This window comes from Varanus komodoensis, unplaced genomic scaffold (genome assembly GCF_004798865.1).
Source record: "Varanus komodoensis strain SLA01 unplaced genomic scaffold, ASM479886v1 scaffold18_3, whole genome shotgun sequence".
Lineage (NCBI taxonomy): Eukaryota > Metazoa > Chordata > Lepidosauria > Squamata > Varanidae > Varanus > Varanus komodoensis.
The window spans coordinates 16,326,943-16,353,316 of record NW_025335549.1 but is presented as its reverse complement, the minus strand read 5'-3'; the positions used below and the strand labels follow the sequence as shown (position 1 = coordinate 16,353,316).

The following is a 26,374-nucleotide window of genomic DNA, read 5'->3' as shown; positions in this document are numbered from 1 at the left end:
CCTCTCTCTCACACACCCATCCATTAAGCCACAGGGGCCATTGGATGGATTTCTCCAACATCTGCGATGGTGGTGGAAGATACCCTGCTGAAGCCACAAGGCCTGGGCCAGAGCTTATGGCTAGCTGGACTGGGGGCGGTGGGGGGGGGGGGCTTTCCCAGTGCTGAACCGTGAGCTGTGACAAAGCCAAGTGTCTGCCGGTAGAGGAGATGGGAAGTGAGCAATGGGCTTCTTGCAGATCCACTAGGGCTGATTGCATCTCCAGGGAACCCACCCAACGCAGCTGCCAATCACCCTACAAAGAGGGGAAATTCCTCAGCGCGCAACTTCTGTGCATTTGAGTAACCTAAAGATGAATCCGGCAAAGTTCTACTCAAGTTCACCACCTGAAGCTTGTGCCGTCTTTCACAGACACATGCAAAGGCACAAACTTCTTCTGTGATGTGGTATGTTCTGTGGATACAGGAACACAATATTTCTTCCTGTTTTAGTTAGAGACCGAGTGCTTCCTCCATCTCGTCCTATCCCCAGGAGAGCTAAGTAATGCAGCCAGAGAACCACTGTTGCCGGTGGTGTGTCAAGAGTTGTAATCTCAGCCCCACCTTTGCTAAGGCTGCATGTGCAATTGCACTTCTGCATGACAGAAGTGAATCGCCATGACCCGTCTATATTTTGTGCATGGATTTGTGTTCTGCATTCTTTCTTATTTTGCAGAATTGACCCTGAGTTTGCAAGTTGCAAAGAAAGGAACATTGCTTTGCAGGACCCTGTCTTATGGTTTCACGAATATCTTCATAGCTATGTAAGAGCAAGACCTTTCCTTGAAAAGAAAAGCGGAGACTCTTGGAAAGCTAAATCTTGAGCCCAGCCACACAGTATTCTGTGCTTCTACAGCACAGCTGCATAAACAGCGCCCTATAATCCTTCTCTTAATTCTTGTCTTGGTACAGAACTTTACGTTCTGTGACATTTCAGAAACCTGCTAGACCTGTTTAACCGGAGCGGGACAAAATAAAAGTGTGCGTACCTTCAACTCCCCTTTTAAAAAGTCCCATTGCATGTAGTTTTGCACATAGGCCCTAATGGAGCATCTTGCATGTTAAATATATTTGATATACTTGTGACCAGCTGTTTTTCTGATAAACAACCCATCTGTAGCAAGCCAACCACTGCGGTGGTCTGGTCTGTCACTTTTCAGTTCCCATTCAAGTGGCATTCTGTGTTTCCAGAGAAACATGTTATGAAGTATCAGGCTCCCATCTGACTGCAGAGGAAAAACAAGAGCAATGGATTGGTTCCAAAGAGCCAGACATTTTCCAAGAATCCCTCTCTGGATTCCCTGCCTTGATTCCACTACACAGAACACATGAGTTTGCTGAAATGGGATACACTGAGAACGCTGGAAGCAAAGTTTGAGGTCCTGTAATTTTGTAAGGTAACTTGATTTACCTCGAGCCAAAGGTTCTAAGAATGCTTTAAGTGCTTGGAGGTGGAGTAGCCAGGGAGGAGTGGAGAGTAGTTATTTCAAAGTCAGAAGAATATTTAAATAGAGACGAGAAATCTTACCAAGAAATGTAATTTAAACACAGATGTGATTATCAAAATCAAAAGTCTCACACCAGTAAAACATTTTTCTTCCCCAAAACATACAACATCTACCTAAAAGAAAAACAGTACAAATTTTTTTTTGCTGCTTTAGCATAATACAGAAGAGTTATTTACACTGCTTAACAATGCACGTATCATTTGACAGAGATGATTATCTTGGCAAGCAAAGAATTTGCAGATGGCAGAAAGGAAAAGCTTTTGAAAATGGGGATGACGGGGACCTCCCCCCCCCCCCAGTACAATACAGATCTTTTTATACACAGTTTAAACTCTAAAGTGGAAAACAGACACCAAGCGAAACTTATGGCTACTTAAAAAGAAGGTCATACAGGCTGAGGCGAAATGGTGCAGGCTTCAGTACACCCTCAGTTCTGCCAGCTCCTAACTCTGCTTCAGGCAGACCGTTTACTGAGCTGTTTCCCAAAAGAAATGGGTTGCCAGATCTTGGCCTGCTGATGGGTATGGGATGCAGGAAGCTGTCTTAAGCGAGCCACTCCATGTACCCCAGTATTTTCAGCACTGACTGGCGGCCATAAGTTCCAACATGTCAGGCAGTTTTTCTTGCCCTGTGTGGAACACAAAGCGAGACCTTTTGCATGCCGTCACTTGAATTTCATCTCATTGTGTACATGAACTAGATAGCGGCAAAGGTCCATCTCTGCGCAGGCTGGAGAAACATCCTTTGAAAAGACCCGTGCAGCCTTTATCTCTCTCTCAAAAGCAGGCCAGGCCAAAGGGGAGCTATGGACCAAAAGCCTGGGCACAATTTCATTTTGTGCAAGAGTTTGTGAACCAAATGTAGCTCACATGGAAGGGTGCAGGGAAGAGAGCTGTTATTGCAGCTGGCATGCAAAGACCATCCGAGGGTAAAGAGGCCGGAAAATCAGTGAAGATGTACTTGCGAAGCAAGTGCGGCAGGGGGCAGGGGGCTCGTTCTCCAGTGCCTTGTTCCATTCATAAGGAAAAACCCTTCCCAAGTTGCCTCACTTCACAGGACCATAGCAGCACAGCCCAGAGGGACGACTCCATCACAGCCTAGAAACACAAGGGGCAAGTTCACATGACCACCACGGATAAGGAGCCACTGGGGCTTCCTTTCCCCACCCTGCAGGACTGCACTTGGCCGGTCACCCTTGTGGTGCGTGGCTTGCCATGTGTCGGAACCCTGCAGGCAGCGCGATGGCAGCAGGGCTTCCAGAGCATCCCCGACAACAAGCCACGGCTCCTGGGGTCATTTGGGAGCCGCCTTGGCCACACGCCTTGCCGAGTTCAGACAATATGGCAGCCCGGTTAAAACGACCAATTGCAGAGCCCCACCAGCTTGCACACAGGGAGGAAAGCAGCTGCCGATTTCCCTGGCGATGGGGCAAACCCAGCCACTGAGGTTTGTTTCGGGATCCGCTTAGCTGCAAATCCAAACCGGCTGTGTGCAACCATGTAAAGTGGGGGGGATTTTTGTTGGAAGCACACCACACGGGAAGAGAAGACATCCCTTTTCATCCTGCTGTGGTCCTGACGAAAACCGCCCTCTTTCCTGGATCTGAGATGGAATCCTGCCTCTGACCCTTGAAAGGGCTTTTCTCCCAGGGCCGAGGGCAGCCTGGGGAGGATGGCTCATGTGCCACAGATCATCACCGCCACATGTACTGCAACTAGGGCCACATCTGGTTTGACCCACAGTGCCCTCTGGGAGCATCTGGAAGCAAATCATGTGGCTGAGCTTGCATTCATCTCTGGTTTGGTGCCATTCCTAAAGAAATTCTGTGGGCTGGAAGAGGCAGTGACACGCAGCTAGCCTTCTGGGGGAAAAAGTCATTTGGAAGCAAAGGTATATACAGTATTTTCATCTGTAAGGTTTTATTTTTAGATGCAAATGTATTTTTTTCCTTTTGAAACTCGTAATATAATTCTCTAGTGTTTCATTTTTATAAAAAAATTAAGTTTATATCATTTTTATTCCATTATGAATTTACAATATGACATTTTATATAAATAGTTATATGCCACTTTCACCCCTCCGTAAGTGGAACTTCAAAGTGACACTGAATAAAACCAATAAACATCATTAAGCTCAATTAAGCTAGAGTGTAAAATGCATGCAGTGTATTGTATTGGTTATTTCAATTATTTGTGGTTACATGTGTGAGATTGATTTTTGCCCCGTTTTGAAAGGTACTAAATATCAGAGCTGACTGTGAATATAACCCATTTGTACTGCTGTTTTCCTTTTGCATCAGGTACTTCTTATGGCTGACTTGGATTCTGGGGAGAGAGGAAAACTGGAGGGAGCAGCACCCTCTTTCTGTTTGCCCACACCCCTTCCCAGAACCCCCGATCTGTCGTTGCACTGAGGCACAGAAAGAGAGAATAAAGCCTGGCACCTCTGAATAAGGCTAGAAAATTTAACCCTGCCTCCACCTCAATTCCAGAAGTGAAGAAAAGGGAAACATGCCCAAGGATTGAAACACGTTTGAGCAAGGCGAAGTTGGGGTTGCAGTTTGATCCATGGCAAAGATCTGTGCAAAGCCTTCCAAATCCGGCTGGGCACAGTTCAGAGTTTGTGCACAGGATTGTCTCTGCCCTCACGACTACCTTGAGGCGCTTCAGAAAGAGAATGGGCCGTGGAGGGCGTGCAGGTTTTGGTCCCCAAGCTGTGATGCGCACAGCAAAATTGCCCCAACTGGCCTTAGCGGTGTCCCTCCCCCACGGGAGGCAGCTGGCCAGGTGTGTGAACCAACTGTGGCTCTTGTGGGCCATTTCTTCCAGCACACACAGGCCTTTTGGCTTTAGGAAGGAAGGACTTTGCCCCAGCGATGCTTGGGTGTTGCTGGAAAAGTCACCCAACGAGCCCAGTGTAAGACTTCCAGAAGAGGCTCCTCTGATTCCTCGCCTCTGAAAATGGGCCACCACATCCCCCCACCCCGAATCCCACAGGCACAGACTGGATGCTTGTTTGAGAGGAGGGGTCAGGGACCACCCCCCCCAACCTCGGTGGAGGTTTTGCCGGGTTGCGGCACTCTTGAGGAAGGGCCAGTGCAGAGAAAATATTGAAAGCTGGATCAGAAAAAGCAAGTCCTTTGTGGGAAGGTGTGGCCAGGCCGCTGAAGGCAGGCAAATGGGGGTGCCTGCCTCGTTGACACCCCCGGAGCTGTTCTCCTTGTCACAGGAACCCAGGGCCCGCCTGGCCTCCGCCTTCCAAAGCAGAATGCGGCAAGCATGAACGTTGGGCTTTTTAGCGGAAACGGAGCACAGAATCACGGCGTCCCACATGCAAACAGGGAAGCATTTTCAGCCACAACTAACCGCTTCAGATGTATTTCACCATGGGAAAGGAAAGCAAACTTCAGCCATCGGAGCATTTTTATGACCATTTTCCTTATCTACCAGCACCCTCTCTAAGCTGTCTGCAAACATCAGAACACAAGCAAAATGCAGGTTTTGGCCTCTCATTTGTCATTGTTTCCTACTCTAAGGAGCAGGGGAGTTCAGTCTTTTAGTGTTTTAGTAGCAGCCAAGTTTTCTCTTTCATCTTTATGACTGGAAGTTAACACCCCAGAGGTAAAATGCAGCATGGAACCTGCCAAGGCTGCCCCAGTTCGCGGCATTTGTCATGGAGGATTCTGCATTTCCAAGGGTGCTTCTCCCTTTGACTGCAAAAAATGTAGAACAGTAGTGTTGGAGGGGACCAGGGACCACTGGCCCCTGCTCAGGGCAGGACTCCCAGTTAAACCATCCCTCCCAGACGGCTGCCCAGCTGCATCCTGAATGCCCCTAGTGTGGGAGAGCCCACCAGCTCCCCAGGTTCTGGGTTCCACTGTTGTACTGCCCTAACAGGAAATTTTTCATGGTCTTGAGCAGGAATCTGGCTTCCTGTAACTCAAGCCCAGTATTCCATGTCCTGCACTCTGGGATGGCCACGTCCAAGTTTCTTTATCCCTGAAGCAAGTGAGTTCATTTGCCACAGACAGCAGGGCCTGGGTCAGTCCTGCCACTGGAGCTGGCCTTGCCAGGAGCAGTGGAAATGAGATTGCAACAGGCAAGCAGATACTGTGGACAATTGAGAGCTTTCTTGGGTGGGAAGCCCTGAGTAGAGGGCACTTTCCTTGCAAGGAGAAAACAGTTCTTTAGCACACATTCCTAACAGGATGAGAGAGCTGTGGTGTGTGCCACACGCTTCCCAGCACCTGTCTCCAAGATCCGGGCTGAAACAGGGAGTCCTCGGTCTCTGAGGAAGACCATGTCTGAATGGCTTGATGGGCGGGAAGGCTTGATCAAATTCAAGGGCAGTGGCACCATTTTGGTCTTCAGACCCGAAGAAAGAAACCATGGAGCTAAGGTGGGGTTTTTCTGTGTGTTTGGTACAAAATTTACAACCAAGTTCAAGCCTGTTCTTGAACACACACACACTTTTTTCTGAATGCTCAAACAATTTATATATATGGGACAATTGTAGGGGCCAGGCTGAGTTATCGGGTTTGTCAGTTACATGGTTCAGTCTTGTAACCATGATATGAGTGCCAGCTCTATTTTTTAAAAGAAATGCTTCAACATATCCAGAAATCCAGGGAGCATGGAATCCCATGTGATCTGTAACCCAAGGGGAGTGGTGTGTTTGTGTGTGTGTGTGATACTTTCCTCGCTTCCTCAATGGCTTTGTTGGGAAGGAGCGCAATCATTTTGGGGTGAGACGGCATATGAAGTCCAAGCATCAGTTCCAGCCTTGCGTTTTCCCTGACACTGAGCTTCTCTATCTGCAGAAAACAGTGCTGTGAAAAAGAACATCTGGTCATGTGTCAAGACTCTACTATCTAAGTGGTAGAGTCCTGACACAGACAACCACCCCCTTCGTGGTTCTGTAAGCAGTGGGCCTCCCAAAGATGGTCAGTCTGCATTTAGTTGGTACCATTTTGGATTCCACGAGTGTCTTTCATACAGGATTAAATGCTGGTTCTGTATCAAAAAATGGGGCAGGGGAGGAATTCCTGGGTACAGAAAACTAATAGGCCAGCAAGAAAGCATGGCCAGGAGCCATCTTTCTCGACATGTTAGATTTCTGTTTGCTGGGAGATATTGTATGGAGAGGCACCAGTCAGCTGATCCTCCCACGGACTTGACCACCTCTGGGAGAACAAGGCCTGTGTTGGCAGGGCTGCTTTGGCGGCTGCCGCCTGAATCTGTTCTCTAGTGATGCCTTTGGCTGGCGGGGTGCTAGGGAAGGCGATGAGCTAGAATAACGGGGCATCTTTGGGTATGATGCCACTGCAGCAGGAAAGCCGTTTACGAAAAGCGTTTCCAACGCAGGCTTGGGGAAAAGGGCCTTTGGGGCTCGGATTACTTGAAAGCACTTCCTTTCACCAAAGCAGCCCTGCCAGCAGCATGTGATGTTGCGTGTTAGCTCCCAGGGGTAGCTTTCCTCATTTCGGGAGCATGATGTGCCACGGACAGTGCCGTTCAGGTGGAGGAAGTGTCCTCTTGTTCCGCCCTGGTTAAACATTTGTGGGACGAAAACGCTGGAGGATGCTTGTGCATTGCTGCCCAGATAATTACCAGTCCTAAGCTTCTCTCTAGCCCTGCCCTACATGCTGCTGAAAGCTCAAGGACGGGTGGACGGAAATACATCGGAGAGCACCAAAGCAGAGCTCACCCAGGCCTAAAGAAAAATCTCCCTCTCTCTCGGCCATCTTCCGCAGTGCCGACACGCAGAGCGATTTTGCAAGGAACCCCGTGGCACAGCTTGGCTTCCTTCTTCCAGATGATCACACCCACTACGTTTGGCAGCCGCAGCTGTGTGCACTGCTCCTCTCTGGGAGGGAAGGAGCCTGGGTCTCGGCTGTTGATGCTCTGGCTTCCAACAGCTGCCATATGTCATCCAGAGTTCCCTTGTGGTGAGGTTCTGGGCATCTGGTGCAGCGTTTCCACATTCCAAAGCATGTATCCACACAAGAAGCACAGATTCTAGCTCAGGAAGAATCTCCCACACAATAATGCAAACATGAGGATCCGGCCATTTGGGTCAAAGACGTTTCAGATAAAAAGCCCGTGTGCCCGTCCAATCCTCCTTGGCGATTCAGTGCCAGGAAGGCTCAAGTGCTCGAATGCAGATGATCCTAAGGGTGCCTCCTTGGGAAACTTCCATATCGGAAGGAAGGCTTGCAATGTAATGAGCTACTGATCTTCAACTATGGAGACATAGTTGCTTTCCAAGTTGGGATCCACCTCCTTTGCCATGAAACCCCCTCAGACAATGGACAGAGGTTCTGAAAACCCCGGAATGCACATGACACGAGTTGAGCAAAGCAACATCTCCAGCAAGGGCCGTGAGACTAACGTACGAAATACAAGGTTTTTCTTCCATTTGAAATAAATTGGATATATGGAAGCCAAGTGAGGAAAGCATCACCCAACGGACCCGGTAGAAAACCAAGCACATCATCAGAGCTGCAGAGGCAGGTTCAAGGAAGTCAGAACGACTGAGCTGAAGGCAGTGAAGAGAAGAAAATACTGTCTAGAAAATGATTCCCAATCCATCAACGTCCAACCGTTCTTTTGTCTCCATACATGGCTCAAATATACCACTAGGCTGCTACAAAATGAACTTGCAAAGGAGCCCGCAGTGTGACTGGACTCCATTTTCAAGGCAACATATCTACAGATTCAGTCTTTTGGATGCTGGAAGTGGAAGGGGTGGAGGAACTGGACCAATGCAATCTATTAAAAACTGTTGTGTCCACTAAAAAAATTGCAGCAGAAAACAAATCAGAGTGCTATTTGAAGTCTCTGGAGCCAAGAACCAGAGGAAAAACTTGGATAAAAGGTCCAGTCTGGATTGTCTTTATCAATACAGTGCTCACCACCTACACTTGAAAGGGCTTAGGTCCTCTTTGGAAAGGGTGGGGCTCAGCCTGTACCAGAAAATGCTGGTGGTGACAGTGTGTACACCTGGGCACGGGAGGTTGGGAAGATGGGTTTAGACATGTGCCTCTGAGGTTGGAGCACCTGGAAGCAGCTCTCCGTTCATCATGGTCTCTGAAACTAGCATCTTGTCTTTCCCAGAATCCAGCCGCTTTTTCTTGAGTTGCCTTTGATGGATCAGAGGAACAAGAGCCAGTACCAGACCCCCGACTATAGGAGGGACTCCAGCAAAGTAGAAGGAGAAGTGGTAACTCCCAAAATAGTCATGGAGTAATCCTAGAAAAGAGAAGCACATGGGTTTACGGTCTGAGCAACGTCAGGATGCATTTAAGCGTCTTTCTGCCAGGGAAGAGAGAGAGGGAAAGAGAGAGAGAGGGACCCATCAGAATAACTGTGTCCTGAACACCATGCTGGACCCTGAACCGATAACACAGGAGGCGCTAGTCCAGGATTCAGTCTATGTGTTACCCCTGTGTACCAAGACATGGAGGGACCTCCAGGAATATCACCCACTGCCTGGATGTGTCTTACATTACAAGGCCAGAAGATCAGCCAGTGTCGTTCCTGATCCCTGGCAAGGTTTCTGGGATGGAGGGCTTGCTGACCTGAGAAACTAGGACCCTTCCCTTCACTCCGAATGCTCCTCCCCTGTTGACGTCTGATTGCTTTCACCCAGTTTCGCCTTGCCCGGCCTGCAACTTGATGGAAGGCAAACCTGGTGCCTTGGACTTTGGTCGCTGATTTTGGTAGCCTCTGCACTCGCAGGTCCCCTTTGGATGAGACCGTCAAGGAGAAATTCGATTCCGTCACTGCAGTGGGTGCCTCAAACCCCTTCTTTCATAATTTTAATCAAAATCATGGTTCTATGAAACTACACATTTGTGTCTTTTCTTCTTCTTTTAAACAGAGAACTAATGAATACCCAGAAGGAGAAAAAAATCCTTCTAGAGATGTCAAGTAGAGGCAGTGTCCACTTTTGTTGCTTTCATCGGTGGAAAGATTACGCTTGCTGAAAAGCCTTTTCAGTTTGGAAAGCATTTTGGTTGCTTTCTACATAAACCGGCAATAAAGGGCTGTTAACATTTACCAGAACAAAACTGAAGTTTCTAAAAGCAGTCGTTACCCAACAGATGTTTATGCAGTGGCCAAAAGGTATTACTTATGAAAGCCATTGCTAAATTCTCAGAGGATTAAGCTACAAAAGCACAATAATCTGACTGAAAACCCCTGTCAGCAGGGACAGGGAATCTTGCAAATATATTTTCCCATTTCTTCCCGACTTGAGCTGGCCTTGGAAATGAATCGCTCGACTCGTCTTCGTACTCTCCCAGGCATTTTGCTAGCTGCAGAATACCCAGGAGTTACATAGTGCATTTCAAGTGTTCAAATGTTTTCCAAACTTTGTTTATGCAAGTTCATGCCAGAGATACTAGGGCAGTAAGACAACAAGCAAAGAACTCCAAACCAAACAAAAACCCTTCAGTTCTTATGAAAGAATGCAGATCTGTCCTTCAGTAGATAGCACATCGGTCTCCGTACATGTGGAGAAACAGGATGGTAACTTTGGAGCTGGGAGGGATATTTGAAGGGTGGGTACCTTAGATATTTTGCTAGACGATGGGACCTCCGTGCACATCACAGAGCAGTCAACGGGCTACAGTAACATGTGTTGCCTGGTTGTGTGCCTAATTCCAAGGCATGCAAAGGTGGCTTGCTGGGGATGGCAACCAGCTACCCTTCGACTGTATGTACTGGGTTTGGAGGACATGAGAAGCTGGTCAGTGAAGGTACCTGGGCAGCCCGGGCTGGTCTGCCACCAGCATACTCAGGGCGGTTAGCAAGCCATATTAATGAGGCCACAGACAGAGTCCCGATATCTGTGGTTTGGCATGAGGGCTGAGCTGGCAAGCCATGGCTTGAGATCAATCTGCAAACCAAAATCAGGAGCTCTAGTAGGAAGTGGAGTTGGGCTGCAGTTTAGTGTGATGGTCTGAACAGACACATGATGGTTTGTGGCCACCACTCGGCCTCTAGAGGAACTGAGGCCTGAGCAAATGGAAAATGGGAGCTCATTTGGAAGCTCAGCCATGGTTTGGATACTCAAGTAGTTTGTTAAAACCATGGTGCGACATCTGAACTGAGTCACTGCGTCCCAATCCAGGCATTTTTCCAAGGCAATGGAGGTGTCCCAAGGCATCAAAGGCACATGAGGGCCACCCCTACAGCCTGTCAGACATGTGGGAGCTCCTGGCCTAGATCCCCCTCCCAGGTTTACCAAGCCCAGCAGCTTTCTTACCAGCAATTGGGGGGGCCTGCTGTCATTGGAATGGCCATCAGCCCCAGGAGGTACCCGATGGCCTGCGACGCTTGCATGGGCCCAACCAGCTCGAAGGCAATGGGAGCCATAATCGTGATGAAGAGTCCGTCACAGAGTCCAAGGAAGAGGCAGACGACGATGACGCCCCAGAATGCGCGGCACTGTGGTAGCATCATGCACATGATCCCCAGGACTACGAAGGAGGCGACCTGAGGGAGCAGAACACCGAAGTTATTCGCGTGACAAAGGCGGAGCGATCCCACAGGGAAGGAGGTTCGGATGCTTTGTGGGTGGAAAACCTTCCACATCAGAGAGTCAGGGTGCCCCCCCTGAACATTCTCAAGGCTTCCTCTTTTTTCTAACCACTGATCTGGAGGCCAAGCACAAGGCTCAGGTGAACATCAGAATGTCAGAAAAGCCATGCCAGATCAGACCAGGGGATCCATCCAGCCCATGATAGCAACCAGCTGTCCAGAGGATCCCGCAGGAAGAATGAGGCGGAGTTAACAGTTCCTCGTGCCCAAGCTCCCCAGCAACTGGTGAATGCAGGCATGCCACCTCTGGTACTGGAAGCAGCACCTGGTCGTCAGGACCAGTAGCCTTCTCCTCCCTAGGTTTGCCCATTCCTGTCCAAATTGGTGGCCATCACTGCAAAGAAGTCCTTCCTTTGCTCTGTCCTAAATCTCCCACCAATCAGCTTCATGGGGTGACCACTGCGGGGTCCAGTATGAGGAGGAGGAGAAAAATGCCCCCCTCTTCACACCAGGCATAACCTCAAACACCTCTATAACCTCTCCCCTTACTTGCCTTCTCTCTAAGTTAAACAAATCCAGCTGGCGGCTGCAACCATTCCTCACAGGGGAGTGGCTCCACCCCACAATAATTTAAGTTGCCCTTCTTTGCACCTTTCCCAACAAAATAATGTCCTTTTTCAGGTGTGGTAACCAGAACTGTACATACTGTTCCAAGTGCGCTCACATCAAAGATTTGTACAATCTTTGCAGTTTTCTTCTCAGCTCCTTTCCTAATTATGCCTAGCATGGAATTAAATATAAGCTAATTTAGGAAGTCTTCTAAGTTGAGCCAGACAGTGTTTATTGGTATTATTTTTGCTAATACTTTTAAATACTCTTTCACTGCTTATTAATCCAGAATCTGTTTAGGTGTGGAGCAGTGTGTAAATGCTAATCGTAGTAGTAGCAGCAGCAGCAGCAGCAGCGGTAGGCATGAGCACCTGTGCCCTGAAGGCCACTGACTTCTAGTGCACTCACACTGTGTGCTGATGTTTCCAGAATCAATCTATGGCACTCCATAATTTGCTCTCATTAGGATTCTGCAAGCGCTTCTAATTACAGGCACTTGGTCATTCTCATTTCTTCCCCTGCCTCACAGCACAGATTTCCTTCCTCCTTCCCAACGTTTCTCTTCCCAATTAAGCAGATGATTCAGTCCTGTTTAGACTCGGCAACCGGAGCACATCAATTTGGCTTCCTAGTCCCTTGGGAACTTGAGACAACAAGAAATGTGAGATCCCCCGACGGGGCTGAATTTCGGAGAATGGGCAGTTGGAAGCAACACAGAGCAGAAGACCGGAAGGGAACACAGGCCCTTCAAACCACCCCGGGAGGCAAAGTAATCATGGATTAATAACATTATACAGCTTCATTAGGCGACTAGAAAAGGTTGTGCATGACCTTTGGATCTGGACATTGCTTTATCTTTTTTAATTCTCTAAAATGTCTGCCAAGAGTAAAACACTTTCCCCGTCTTAGTGTGGAATGCCAGGTTCACAGGGAGGCTGAAGGAGTCTGGCAAGCCCCTGCAGCTCTCTGGCTTACAACCTGCCTTCTTCCCACTGGTTTGTTTTCTGTGTTTTGCAACACCCGAATGCCTACGACACAAATCCTCTGGGAAAGGCTGAAGTTCAGGGCAGGCAGCCAGCTGAACATTTTGTTCCATCAAGGTGGTTTTATGGATCTCCCCAATTTGTGGATGCCTCTGCCTGCCTGCCTTGCTCAGCTGGGTGTCTGCAGCCTTCTGAGTGCAGAGGATTGGGGCAGTCACACAGGATGCCACCCGTACAGGCTTAAGAATGCCAGGGAAGCCATGCCAAAGGCCTCTCTGGCTGAGCATTACGCTCCAAGGCGGCCCCCTCGATGTCTCTGGAAACCCACAACCAGCTTGAGGGCATGATGGCGGCCTCCCACACTGGCATTCCATCTTCCTCGCATGAAATCAGTGGGATTCCCTGGCCTTTAGGGTCAGATTTTGGGGAGGAAGGGGAAGCATGGAGGGGCTGTAGCAAGAGGAGGTTCCCTCAAAGACTGTAGCGTGTGCAAGAAGGTTCCTGGGCAGCCCAGAGGAATCCGACCCGACAGTCTCAGAAGAAGGCCTCCTCGTTCCGGTGGCCTTCAGATGGGCTGGGCTACAGTTCCCATCACTTCCAGGCAGCGTGGCCAGGGGTCTGGCTGGCAGCGACCGCAGTCGCAATCCGACATGCCGGGAAGGCATCAGGGTGCAGGAGGCTGGTCCACGGTTTTGGTTCTCTTGCAGACGGACAGCTCTCTCTTGGAATAAATGAAAGCAGATGCAGGAAGAGCAGGCAGAGCCTACCTGCAAGTAAATCTTGTTCAGCCCATGGATCAGGTCACTGATTGGTCCTGACGTCAAGCGCCCGACCCCTGACATGGCTCCCAGGCAAACCAGCACGATCCAGGACTTATCTTTTTCTTTGAACTCCTCTTCCACAAACTTGACCTGGGAACGCAACAGAGAGAATCAGGAGACGGGGCTTGCTCTGCGAACAAAGAGGTGAAGCCTGCAGCAACTCAAAGCTCCACCAGTCCCAGGGATCTCCAGTGGACATGAATGGCTCCTTGGGTAGGGGTGAGATGCACACAAGTGCGCCTTCGTGACGGAAGCCATGCAACCAGCCTCCCAATCGTGGCTTCTCCAAGGGTTTTGCAGCCCTGGGCAAATGAAAATGAGCCACCTCAGTGCATCATAATGGCAGAAGGAGGCAGGAAGAAGCATCGACTGGGATCCTGCTTCTCATTTCCAGGTCTGCCATGTCTTGACTCCCTCCCTTTTCCAACTGTGCCTGGGCATCAGACAGTGGGTGGCCAGAAGGCTATGCATGGTGGCCCTCTGGAATCCATGTTGGCTAAGCTGTTTCTCAATCCCAAGAGTAACAGTAGGGTGGAGTTTCTTGAAACCAGGAATATCACCAAGAAGCTACAGCCAGACCCCACAGAGACAGCTATTCTGACTGCCCTGACACCTCAGAATGGGGGAAAAGAAAATTGCATCTCCTTTGTCTCAGGTTAGTTAAGATCAGCAAAAGATACCTGCCTTTCATAATTTTTTTACTACAGTGTATGTTCCACTGGCAAGCCGATAGGATGCTCTCCAGTTACGAGCTTCATTGCAGCCCACCTCAACTTTCTATGAACTATCCTGGGCATGCATAGCTGCAGCAACGTCTCCAACATTGGTGCAGGATGAGTCCCTCGTTGTCTTGTGGGAACAATGTATGACCTGCCTTACCATCCAGGAGGAAGTCAGCCACTCGGAATCCAGGTCAGGACATTTCCTGAGTCCTGGTCTCCGTGCTGGTGCTCCTGACCAGACACTCATTCATTTCTGGACCCTCCCCATCCCTTATCCTGGGTAAAACAGGATCTGACCCAGTCCCACCTCGCCCCACCAGTGTCCCCCACCACAATCTCAGAATATTCTCACCAGGTACACATAAGGGACAAAATATCCCAGAATGGCAGTTGCTATCCCAAAAGCCCACACCCGGTAGGTCTTTTTCCTGAAGACTCTCATGTTGAAATAATTCCGCATCTGTGACATGCACTGTTGCCGCCAGCTTCGGCTGTCCAGTTTCACAGGATCGTGTGGGTCAGAAGTAGATGGGAATACGGGCCGGAAAGTCAGAGACAAGAAGATCTGGACAAGCATGAAGATGCTGAGCACTTGGAACGTGTGGGCCAGCCCGATGGCCTGGCCAATAGTTTTCAAGAGGAACAGGAGGACCATGGAGAAGATGCAGCTGCCGGCGGTCACCAGCCCATTGGCCAAGCCCAGGCGACGTTTGAAGTAGTGCCCAAGGATAACCAAGGAAGGCTGGAACGCAAAAGAGCTGCCGCACCCAAAGAGGACTCCGTATGTGAAGTAACGGACTTCGAGGGACCTGGCGAGGGAACAGAGACAACAGTTACTTTGCTGGCGTCTTATTTTAGGAATATCTGCAGGTGGATCCCTCCGAGGCATCCATCTCACCTCGCGTATGTGGAAGGAGAAGGTCAGGACCGAACTGTGCATCCAGGTAATCCTGTAGCAGATGCTAGTGTTACATTTCCCCTTGTGCAAGTGCACATGCCTCCCCGCCACGTGTACTTCTTGAAATACTCTGCCCCACAGAGGGGTGGGGGGTTGAAAAGTAGGAAAAGGCCTTCACTGAGAGCAGTGGGAATTTCAGGGAAAAATAGGTGAGCTCTAAGTGGGGAATGCCCACTTCAAACGGGAAATGTCCGTTGATTCAGGAGTAAGAAGGAAGATAAGTTCCTCTCCTATCCCTATTAGTCCTAAACACGTTGGTGCATTCTTGATGACGCCTAGGTAGAGGGCAGGAGACCTTGCAGACGGTTGTGACTCCATTTTGGACTCTGGACTGGACCCTACTAGCCTTTGCTTCTGGAAAGCATCTTCAAACCGGCAATTCTGCTTAGCATCCTTGAACATGGACAGAGGGTCCAAACCAGAGCCCACCTGGAGCAAGGCCGTCCCAGTCCCGCCCTGAAGCGGTACAAAGGATTTTGCCCCAGTGGGTGCATGTGCTGGTGGGAGAGCAGTGGGCCTTGAGGCGGCATCTCCGGGTGAAGGGATGCTGTCCAAGAAGGAGGTTCTGCGCCAGGTGGGCCAAGGGAGGGACTCGCACAAGGCAGATTTCTGTGTTCAAGCACAATTCAGAACTACCCCTCTTGTCGCTAAGCAAAGCATTCTGTGAAGGGAAAAGCACCTGGACCGCATGCGCCACACTCAGAGCTCAGCTTAGTAACAAAACGGTCAGCGCGCACACGCACGCTCAGGAAGTATGCAAATGACAGGGTGGGAATCATGACGTTAAAATGGCCATCTTCACCCCATGATAACAGGAATCGCTGTGACTTAAAGGCTCTCGTCACAACAGATAAGGAGTGGGAGAAGGTGAGGTGGGGAAGAGAAGACTGGCAGCGTGCACAGCCCCGTGTCTAAAAATGCATGGACAGGGGGAAAAAAAAAAAAAAGATGCCTGAAAGCAGAAGCTAAGGTTTTGCTCACATGCTTGCCTTCTCGGCCCAGTTGTCGCACAGCCAGGATCTCCTCTGTCCTCTTACACCAAAACCAGGATGGGAAGCAAGCAAAGCTGTGCACTTCTAATCCCATTGATTTCAATGGGGCAGTTTTAAAAAAGTGTAATGCTCCCCCACTGAAATGAACGGGGTTTAAAATGAAATCAGAATGCAATGCAAACCCACATACAGATAATTTCCATCTATACAATCTCATAACTGTGCTTAATTTCGACTTTTTGAGCACAGCGCTTGAAATTTGGCAGGATACTGCACAAAAATGAAGTTCTCTTCTTGTTTAGTACGATCACAGTAAAATATCTTATTAGTACTTATTTTCATCCTTTCCCAACAAATTCTTGAATTTTTGTTGCCTAAAATTTGGAGTTTGGCCAAGTCATAAGTTATTATGTATGAAAAGCAGAAAAATAAGAAGACGATGAGTTTGCCCAAAGCTATGGGGCTGAATGATTTTAATTGTGCCAGCATGGAAAACTGTCAAAAATCTCATAATATAATTCACAGCAAGAGACAAACCGCAGGTATTTTAAAGCCCTGAAAACAAACAGAATGAGAACTCCTTGTTTTGATCAGAACAGCATACGGGAAAGGGGAAAATAGATGTTTCTCCAAAACTAATTTCTCAGCCTGGTGTTTCATTTTAGTCTGCGTAGCCAAGCAAAACATGAAAAGCTCGTTTGTCGTTCTGTTTTGGCTTACAAGAAAACATGAATCTTCTAAGCTTTTAATGTTGCACGTACTAGTTATTAACAGCTTCAGTTTGGAAGAGAAATCATTTCAGAAGAGGAAGGATCCAGCCATCCAGCCTGTCTCTGGGAGAAGAAAATGCTGAAGGAGCATTTCAATTTGGCCAAAGGCTGTCCAAAGCAGTGCATCCAAGAGCTTTCACAGAGGACAACTTTTCCTGAGCCAGATCTGCAGTTAGGCCAAGGTCCCTCAAGCCTTCACTGAACATCTGAAGCTGAGGCGAGGTGCTTTTAAGGGCATGACGACTTCTGTGGACTGTTTTAACCTACCTGGAGAGCTCTAGCTATTGAACGGCACACAAATGCAACAAAGAAAGTGTAATAATAACACAACAGCAACTCAAGTGTGGCTTCCCTAGCCCAATTCCTACCGCCCTTTAAATGTGCAAGACTACAGCTCCGAGCATCCCAACCAGCATAACCACTGGATGGTGGGAAATGACATCCAACATACTTGGCCAACACCAGCTTGGGGAAGGCTCATCTGTACAGTGGGTCCAATAAATGCTACACTCTAAGACAGCCTTCTCCTAGACTGCAACCAAGGAGACAGCATGGATGTGGCTTTTGTAGCTAGAAGCCATATGGGAACAATTTATTTTCTAAATGCCCCAGAAAACTGATTCCAAATGGAGCACACAGCATATACTTAAGCCATGCATTTTGTTCGAAGTTGAAGGCAGAAGAAAGGGGAGACCAAATACGAGATGGATCGGATCCAGAAAGGAAGCCGCAGACCTGAGCTTAGACATCTGAGCAGAGCAATGAACAGACCATTTGGAGGGCTTTCGTTCCTGGGGTTGCCAGAGGCTGCAAGGCAACTTGCTGGCACATAGCAGCAACAGCATGTTTGAAAGTACAGCTGTGGTTCTGGGGCACAGGTGTCTAGTTAAGAGCAGCCGCACGTTCAATGCAATGGTGTCCCCAGAAGCCCGGGCTCGTCTCTTAGGGCTGGGAGTCCAGCACAACACTTCGCTGCAGGTTCCTGCTTGCGCTCTCCTAATGATGGAGCCTGCACATTTTTTCCTCTTCTTCTTGGTATGTATGCTTCCCGGTGGCAAGTTCTTCCAGCAGGCCAAACACGTACTTGCCTGCAGGGCAGGGATCCTCCGCCCCGTGTGTCTAAATCGTGTTTCTCCAGCCTTCCAAGCCGGCACGTAAGGCTGCCCTCGGAGATGCTGCGACAGCTCAGCCACGCTGCTTCTTTGCCAAAGCACGGCTTGTCTTGTTTGGCGATGAGGGGCCGCGAGAGCTCTGAAAAGCGGCTCAGCCCAGGCGTTTTCTGGGAAGCGCCTGGACTCTGCCGAGGGAAGCCGGGAAGCCTTACCTAGTGAAGCTGCTGGAGAAGAGTCCGATGAAGGCGATGGCCGCTCCCGAGGTGGCTGTCGTCCTGCACCCGATGCGGTCCGTGAAGATGCTCACAATGGGGGAGCACAGGAAGACCATCCCCATGCCGATGGAGCCAACCAGGGCTGCGGGCGGGAAAGAAAGACAGGGCAAGCTCAGCAGCTGTGTCCAGGAGGGAAACTGAGGCGGGCAGTGGTGTTGCGAGGGAGGGGCTCGGCACGCCGACTCCCGTATGTCTGCAAGCCTTGACCTGGGAGTGAATATGTGCTCCCCGTATTTCGGGCTGCCGCCTTGGAACGCCGACACTGGGCCCTTTATATCCTAAGGTAGTTGGGGGGCCGCTCGCTCCTTCACCTGCATTCTTGCTGTCCGCTTCCTTCCTCAATTACAGGGTAGGCAGCCTGGGGACCTGCTCGCTCGCCGCAGACTTGTTTGGGGCTTAAAGGAGAGTTCGTGCTCCTGCAGGGATGCCCCCTCCCGTCCACCGGCTGAGCATTCCTGACCCTCCCTCCCTCCACCTTGAGGACAAACATGCCGCAGCTGTGGGAGATCAAGCAAGCCTAGAAAGCTGCACAGCAGGGAAAGTGTGGCTGCAGGGTGGGGGGGGGGTCAAGCGTGGAGGGGAGGATGACCAGGACAGCAACTGCTCTGTCCTTTGCTGCTCGGGGCATTTAAAAGAGCCCGGATGCTGGATTTCCTGGCTGTGAGGCAACCTGAAGTTTCGAAGGGTTACATGCCCAGGTTGTTGATGGATGGTGAAGGAGCCCTGAACTAGGAGCACAGACGGGAGACGGGCAGGGGACCGGAAGTGAAGGACGCCCCCAGCCCAATGGCCAGCCCCATATAGAGAATATTAGTTTGGGGTTTAAAATATAAAATATCAGTTTGGGGTCTGAAAGGATCCATAAAACCGATTCCATATTAGCCTATCCCTATGTATTTGTATTTAGCAAAACATGCTACTGTCGTTAAAAACAATTGTGGATAAACTTCAATGAAGGCAGCCAAAATGCCCATATATTTATCAATTTGCAAGCCACTCCTAAGGCCACCCATTTCGTTAAATCCTCCACCCACGGCGTTATCGGAGGTAGCCGGTGAGCCTTCTGGGGTTGCAGGCTTTTAGCGGTCAAAAGGGTACGGAGAATCCAGTCCTGCTGCCCTTGCATTAAATTCCAAGAGACAAAAGACATTGGCAAGAAGGACGTGCTCTGCACTGAATGTTATGTGGGGCCCAGAGGACTCCTGTTGGCCATGGGGGCAGAGCAGGACTGAAACGGGGGCAGAGGGGAGGGGACTCTTGGTGAGGTACAAGGCGCACAGTGCAGCCGAAGCCTTCTGAAGGGGTGACGGGGCATCCTTCCAGCAGCAGCAGAAGCATTAAAAGGGGAGGGGGAAGGGGAGAGGTTGGGGAAAGCAACCTTATTAAACTGGAAAGCCGGCTTATTAAACTGAATAGTTCCAAAAATGCTCCTGCCTATTGAAACCGAAGTAGTAAAATGCTGCACTGCTGCTGTACAGTTTGAAATTTACTCACGGATGTGGTTGTTGGCAGAAATTAGCCCAGGAAACATGGACATAAAAGCATCAGGCACATATTAAATCTAATGGGCTCCATTCAGAATGCAATTAAAATGGAGTTACACATAAAGGGTTGGTACTGGAATCTGGCCTGAGATTTGGTCTCAGGGAGAAGATTAAAGAAGGACTGAACCTGGATTTCAGAAAGCTTTGCTTTCTTCTTCCATCAAAATGAAAAACTCCAGGTGCTTCCATATGAGGCATTCAGTGTGGACCTGCCATCCTTTGTCTGCTTGCTTTTTATAGGGCATCTGTCGCAACCCTTTCTTAGCAAGCGCCTTCCTGTATTTTCCCTGTGGTTCCTCCCTCTTTTTCTCAGACTGCAGAAAATCCGGCATTCTGTAGGAGAAACAATCAAGAGCACAATCCCTGGAAATGGAGACCCCTGCGGTGCTGCCTTTGCGGAAGGGATTCCAAAGGATGAAGGAACCTACCAACAAGCGAAGCATTCATCATATGATGCACCTTCACTCTCACCTGGCCAGTCGGAGCGGTTTCATCACTCTCAGCTTCTATGCCCACCTTTTCCAGCCTCATGTCTAGGGACCCAAGCCAGCCCTCCTGGTAATCCCATTCAGGATCCCCCGGAAGAGCACGGCCACTTCCCCTTCCCCTTCCTGCAGCTTCCCCCCTTTCTCCTGACCACGGATCACTTGCTGCTTTCCTGGCTTCTGCACATTTGTTTTGCCCAGACTTCCTGGTAGCAAGGGCTTGGAGCTGAACAGGCCGGGGTTTTCGCCAGTGGCTCTGTCCTGGCCCAAAGAGCCCCCGCCCCCCATTCAGCCTTGGGCTCAACAACTCGAGGGGGATCTCTTCCCCTGCAACTGAAGCACCCTGATTCTCTGGGAATGGTCCCGTCCATCCATTCCATGCTTTTCTTCCCAGAGGAAGCCCGACTTGGCATGCAAGTTACGCCCCCGCAGAACTGTCTCCAGTCCCAGATCCGTTTCACTTTAGCAGATGCCTCCTGGCGACGTGTGGACGAATGTGTCAAGTTGTGGTAGAAGTCGCTCTCCAGCTGGGTCAAACACATCTCTTTCCAAGCAAAGCCCCCGGTAAATGGGGACGAGAGGAAACTATTTTTACTGACTTGTTTTTCCGGGAGAAGAAACAAAAGAGAAGAGGAAGCAATTGTTTTCAGACAAAACCCCAACCCCTTTGGGGTATTTGGCTCGCTGTTCTGAAAGCTGCTGCAAAACATTGCCTTTAAAAACCATGCTCTGGGCTTATTACATATTACATTCGGCACCACTTAACCTCCAGACAAATGACGGGGAAGCATCTGGTTTAGGGTTTCTGGCTGAAGGAGGGCAAATGTGCGTGGAGGAGGCAAGTTCAGTCGGAAATTCCCTGGCCATATCCCAGCATGCAGTTCTGGCATCCAGCACACGCCGAGACATGGAGGCTCGCGGTCTTGTTTTTCACAACCAGTGTCAGCGACACCAACCCCTCCCTCCTGTGTGCCACACGCTCCCCCAGCTGGAGACTTCCTCTGCTTTTTGCACCCTGGAGGAGGCATGGCCAGAGCAGCGATCCTCGCCGAGGGGCAGGTGGGTGGCTTCAGGGTGAGCGATTCTGCAAGCAATTTGGGGAGATGGGCAGCACTTTTTCCAAGTCCTATTGGATCACTTTTCCCTCTACGCCGGACTTGGCATTGAACCTGGGACTTTCTCTGTGCAAGGAAAATGCTCTGCGCACCCCCCAAAATTAGTCGCAGCCCTGCCTGAAATCCTCCAATCGGAGTTATCTGGGCTGAGATCGGCAGGGCCGCCATTTGATGCAACAGCAGATGTTCCTGGGAGGGAGCTCAGAGGCAGCCCCCTGTTAATTGCCTGGCATCTGCAGCTGGGACTGAGAAAGACTAACATCTGGGACACTGAGGGATGTTGCCAGCCTGTGTGGGCAAAGCTGGGCTGGATGGACCGACAGTCTGGCCCTGGAGAAAGCATCTCATGTTCGTATCCCAGATCAGCATGCTGAATGCCCGATCAGGGCAGATGACATGGCGACAGCAACAGCTCAGTGGAAGAAGGCAGGGCCGGAGCAGGGACCCACGCAGAACTGCAAACATACTTCAGAAGAAACGCTAACAGAACAAAACTCCCCCCAAACCAAAAGTCAACCAAGTATGTTCAGACGGTTTGTTTAATCATTTGAAGTATCTTTACTTTTTGAGCCAAACAGAGTCCCAGAGCCATTTATGCAGGTCTCATAAAGGCAAGGCACTTCTTGCCTACCGAAGGACACGATACAAAAGAAAAGAGGATGACGAGGGAGGAGGAAAGTGTGGATACAGGCACTATTTGTTCAAAGCAAACGGAGGTCCTTAGAGCAGCCCGCAGGAAACAGTTTGGAGAGGGGAGGAGCCTGGGAGGGCCGCTCTTGGCAGAGCTGATGGAAGGACCTTCTGCCATCTCCCCCTGCCAGCTGGAGTCCTGAATAGGAGGCAGGCTGTGCTGCAACATTCTTCTGCAGGAGCAACGGGCATGTCCTGCAAAGGGAGTCGCAAGACCCCAGGAACAAGTGGGCTCTGGCCAGGCGTTCACTGGCAGGCCCGACGCGGGGGTGGAGAGGCGCACACGCAAGTTCCCCCATGCAGCGTGCCCACCGCCTGCCTGGCAGCCATTTGCACACCGTACGAAGTTCTGAAGAGGGCTCTGAGGAACCGTCGTCCTGCCCACGTGCCTGGTGCGACCGTGCAAGCGGGCACCTGCTTCAGGCTGGCATCCCATCTGAATGTACGACCCACACCATCCCCAGGGTATTCACCAGGAATGCGACCCGAGTTTCCTTTACAAAAAATAAACCTCGGACTGGTATGGATCCGAGCGGGTCTAGTGAAGAACACGGAATGTCCCATTCTTTGAGGCATTATGGCGGATTAAGAAGGAATGCGGAGGGCAGGAGAGACGGCCTGTTGTTCTGCCCTGGAGACTTTAGCACTGCTATCCAGCTGTCCATGGGGGTCAAAGGATCGTTGAACTGCTTGTCCCACCACGCAAGGCGACTTTGCTGATCCAGCAAGCTGAGCACGTCTCCGGCCCTTGAACTCGATGTTTGTGCATTGAGCAAGCTGTCCGGGTCACTCACTGGACTTCTGCTCCTCTGAGCAGGTGAGTCTTCTCTGCATGACTCAGCCACCCAGGGTAACTTCCAGAGCGGGTTGTCGTGTCGAGCAACGCACTGGATTGCTCTTTCCTCTACATCTGACTTGGCATCAAACCTGGGACTTTGTCTGTGCAAGGAAATGCTTTGCTCATCACCCCAGATTAGCTGCAGTGTTTTTGCAGGGTGGCTCTGCCAATCCTGCGGGACACAGGCCTCCCTGACAAACTGTGGCTACGAGAAAAATCGCTTGCGGGCTGGTGACTGGACATGCCAACCTGCCCACCAGCAATGGGTTTTGCGGAGCGGAAGCCCCTTTGTGAGGGCTTCCCACCCGATACGGATTTCTCCGGACTGGGGTCGGCTTGCAACCGGATGGCCTTCCTGGAGAGCCCTCTCTTAGCAGGTTCTTCACACGCGGCCTGAGCCAGACACGGTCTTATGTGGATTCATCACGGTTTTACTTTCACTTTTATTATACGTGTCACCCTGGGAGCTGCAACTAGAGGGCAACATCCTTCGAATAAATGCGAGCGAATGCACGAAGTTGCCCAGTAAGATTAACACAGCTGCAAGAGCAGCTCTCCCTTCTGCCCCCCCCCCCGCCCCCCTTGGACTGCTTAGCTCATCCTCTCGCTGGCACAGGTTGGTTTCTTTTTCCAGCCATCCCATCCCATGTTTTAAGATTCTGCAAGCCATGTTTAAACGGCTGCAAAAGGATCCAACGTCTGGCATAGGGAACACAACGTCTCATCTGTATCTTGGCCTAAGATGCTCAGCACCACGCCACCCTGTCCTGAAAGCCGGCAGGATTTCTCTCGCACGGGATTTCTCTCCCATTTTTCAAAGCTCATCCCACAGCTCATTGCAGGCACCATGTGCAATTCCGCATGCTCCCACCACCAGAACTCTGATGGTGCCAGTGCTTCAGAAAGCAGGCTTTGTGTGGCCCAGTGGTCCTGGGGGATCCCAGCCCCCAGGAAGAGGGTGCTCCTGGAAGTAGGTGAGTTGCCCCAGGCCCTCCGCTGCAGGCAGCTAGTGCGCTTTGCTTGGCAAGGTTTTGCTGCCAAGTTCTAAATGAATGAGGTCACCGTTGTCTCAGATTTTGTTCTTCGCCTCCCAAGAGGAAAAAAAGTATATTCAAGCCATGTTTCCTTATGCAAGCCAACATTCAGACAAAACAAAAAATCAAACTAAGCCAACCCTGTCCTGAATAATCGTTTCTGGTAAAAAGTGTTGGCTGAACCAGTTCAGTTCTGACGGTAGTGAGGCCAGACTCTGCAGAGTAACTGATCCAAGTGGCCAAACACACAGCTTTCCTAGTTAAAATGACTTTTATTCCCGGACCTAAGGTTATGCCAAGAGAGTCCATGCTAGACTTCAGCCCAGAGGAATGGCATACCATGCATGGATTTAGCTCACCGAAATCCCACAGCAAAGGTGTGCGCTATAAGTGATCATGTTCCAGAGGCCCCTTCCACTTAAAATTCATTTAAATAATATGTCAAGAAATGACAAAGAATCTTGTAATATCTGAAAGGCCCGCACATTTCTTACGACATCTGTTTCTGCCATTTAGAGTCTGGCATCAGCAGCTCATCTTCAGAAGTCATGCCCTAATTCTTTTTAAGTCTTTGAGTAGCTACAAGAACCTTTATTGTTTTTGCTGCAATAGGCTCACAGACCATTCTGGATATTAATTTTATGACGATCTTTGCCAAAATTCCACCAGACCAGTCAGTTATTAAGTTTTGTACAAATGCATTTGTACAAAGTATCTTTTGTTCCTGCTAAGTAAACGGAAACAGTTGTCTATTAAATACTTGTCCATTTGAACTTCGTCTTCTCGGCAGATGTGTGCACCAGTATCCCTGGAGACCTTGTCGCTGTGCAAGGGAGCTCTCAGCATATCATCTCCTTTGCTGTCCGCATAAAAGATTTCAAATACTTTGCCACTGATTGGCTGGCCGTGCATGGAGTGGCAACAGTCTCCCTTTGATAAGGAAAGATGCACATTTCTGCCAGGGATGGTTGAAATTCGGTAGCCGCTTCGCCATCCTTGTTGCCACATCAGTTCATCGGAGGTCCTCACCTTGCTTTCAGAGATGTGCTATGTACCACTGGTAGCATCAGTGAAGTTCGGGACAGGACCTGCAGATTTTGAGCTCTCCAGCGGTGAAATGGATGTCTTCAGGGATGCGCGTCCGTCAGAATGCTCTTCCGCATTTCTTTCTATGCGACTGCACGTCCTCTCCTCTCTTCCTAAACCTTGCTCTTGTTCCACCTGGCATCTTTATCTCACCTTGGGCTTTTGCCCCCTTGCATTCGCCTTTGAGCCCGCTGGTATCTTATGGGACAAACGAGCAGGAATTCTGCATTCATTCAATGAACGTATGTTCTTGCAAACAGAATGAACTGAAATTCGCAATCCGAGCTACATGCGCACAGCAAGTATCAGAAATCCGCGTCAGGAAGGAGATGAGTTGGTTGAATCATGGATTCGCAGCCAGTCAGTGCTGCCCACGGTGGACCCTTTTTGTAAAGATGCCAAAAGCAAATTCACCTGAGCTCAGTCCATGGAGAGAAGATGCGGCTGGTGTGGGTCCATGGCAAGCTGGTTGCGCTGATTATGTACATCAAAGCCGGTCACTGAGCCTTTTGCAGCATGCTAATTCTAATTGTGCTTTGATCCTTTAAAAAAATATTGACACAGAAGAAAAACGAGTGCAAGCTGGGGAACCGGCGGGGTCTGGTGCTGCTTCTTGCTTTTGGCAAATAGGGAATGAAGCAGCACATTCTGGAAGGGATCTTGGCCATCTGCACAAAAACAGGGAAGGCACGGAAATGCCGTATCAGTGGAATGCTCTGAAAGACATGCTGGAATCTCTGCCGTGTAACGGCTTCAGACAGACGGAATGATTGAACTGAGTGGAGCCGGGCTTTTCCAGTATTCTTGGCTTTCTGTGACCCAACGCTCTGTGTCAATGCGTGCGTGTGCTGTAAAGAGCAACAACGGACACGCATTGTGCAAATAAAAGAAGAGTGGAGCGCAGTGGGCTGGACACTCCCGAGTCCTTCACGCCTTCCGACACTAGGCCCGTTCTCGCACCAGCTTCACCTTCGGCGAGGCACATGTGGCTGTGCCCAGGCTGGGACATCCGGGCCCCACACACCTTGACCTCGTGTCTGTGGAGGTTGAGAAGTGGAGATAAGGGGAGCGCGATGAGGGTGTTCCATGGAGTGGGAAGAGGCATGGTCTTTGTTCACTATCCCTTTTCTGAGAGTCAGAGAATCCTGGTTAAAGAGCGGCTCACATTGTTCCCAAACCCTGCAAGGCCTTTACTGAACAGCATGAAAGTGAGACAAAATCAGTCCCAATCTATCACAGCTCTCAAAAA

The 26,374-nt window shown here is 50.0% G+C and overlaps 1 protein-coding gene across 2 annotated transcripts in view; it reads right to left on the bottom strand.

The window, feature by feature from the left end:
- Window positions 1-1,560: 1,560 nt before the first annotated feature.
- Window positions 1,561-26,374, bottom strand: part of SLC16A2 (solute carrier family 16 member 2) — a 60,792-nt gene continuing 35,978 nt past the window's right edge. Inside the window, exons 2-6 of one of the 2 annotated variants that reach the window (XM_044427269.1) lie at window positions 18,271-18,415; window positions 14,579-15,035; window positions 13,451-13,594; window positions 10,817-11,046; window positions 1,561-8,796 (exon numbers count right to left, since the gene is read on the bottom strand). In XM_044427269.1, coding sequence (XP_044283204.1) covers window positions 8,784-8,796; window positions 10,817-11,046; window positions 13,451-13,594; window positions 14,579-15,035; window positions 18,271-18,415 — 989 coding nt within the window. In that variant the 3' untranslated portion in view covers window positions 1,561-8,783. Of the gene's footprint in view, window positions 8,803-10,816; window positions 11,047-13,450; window positions 13,595-14,578; window positions 15,036-18,270; window positions 18,416-26,374 lie in introns of both variants that reach the window. The other variant, XM_044427270.1, reaches the window with a different exon arrangement.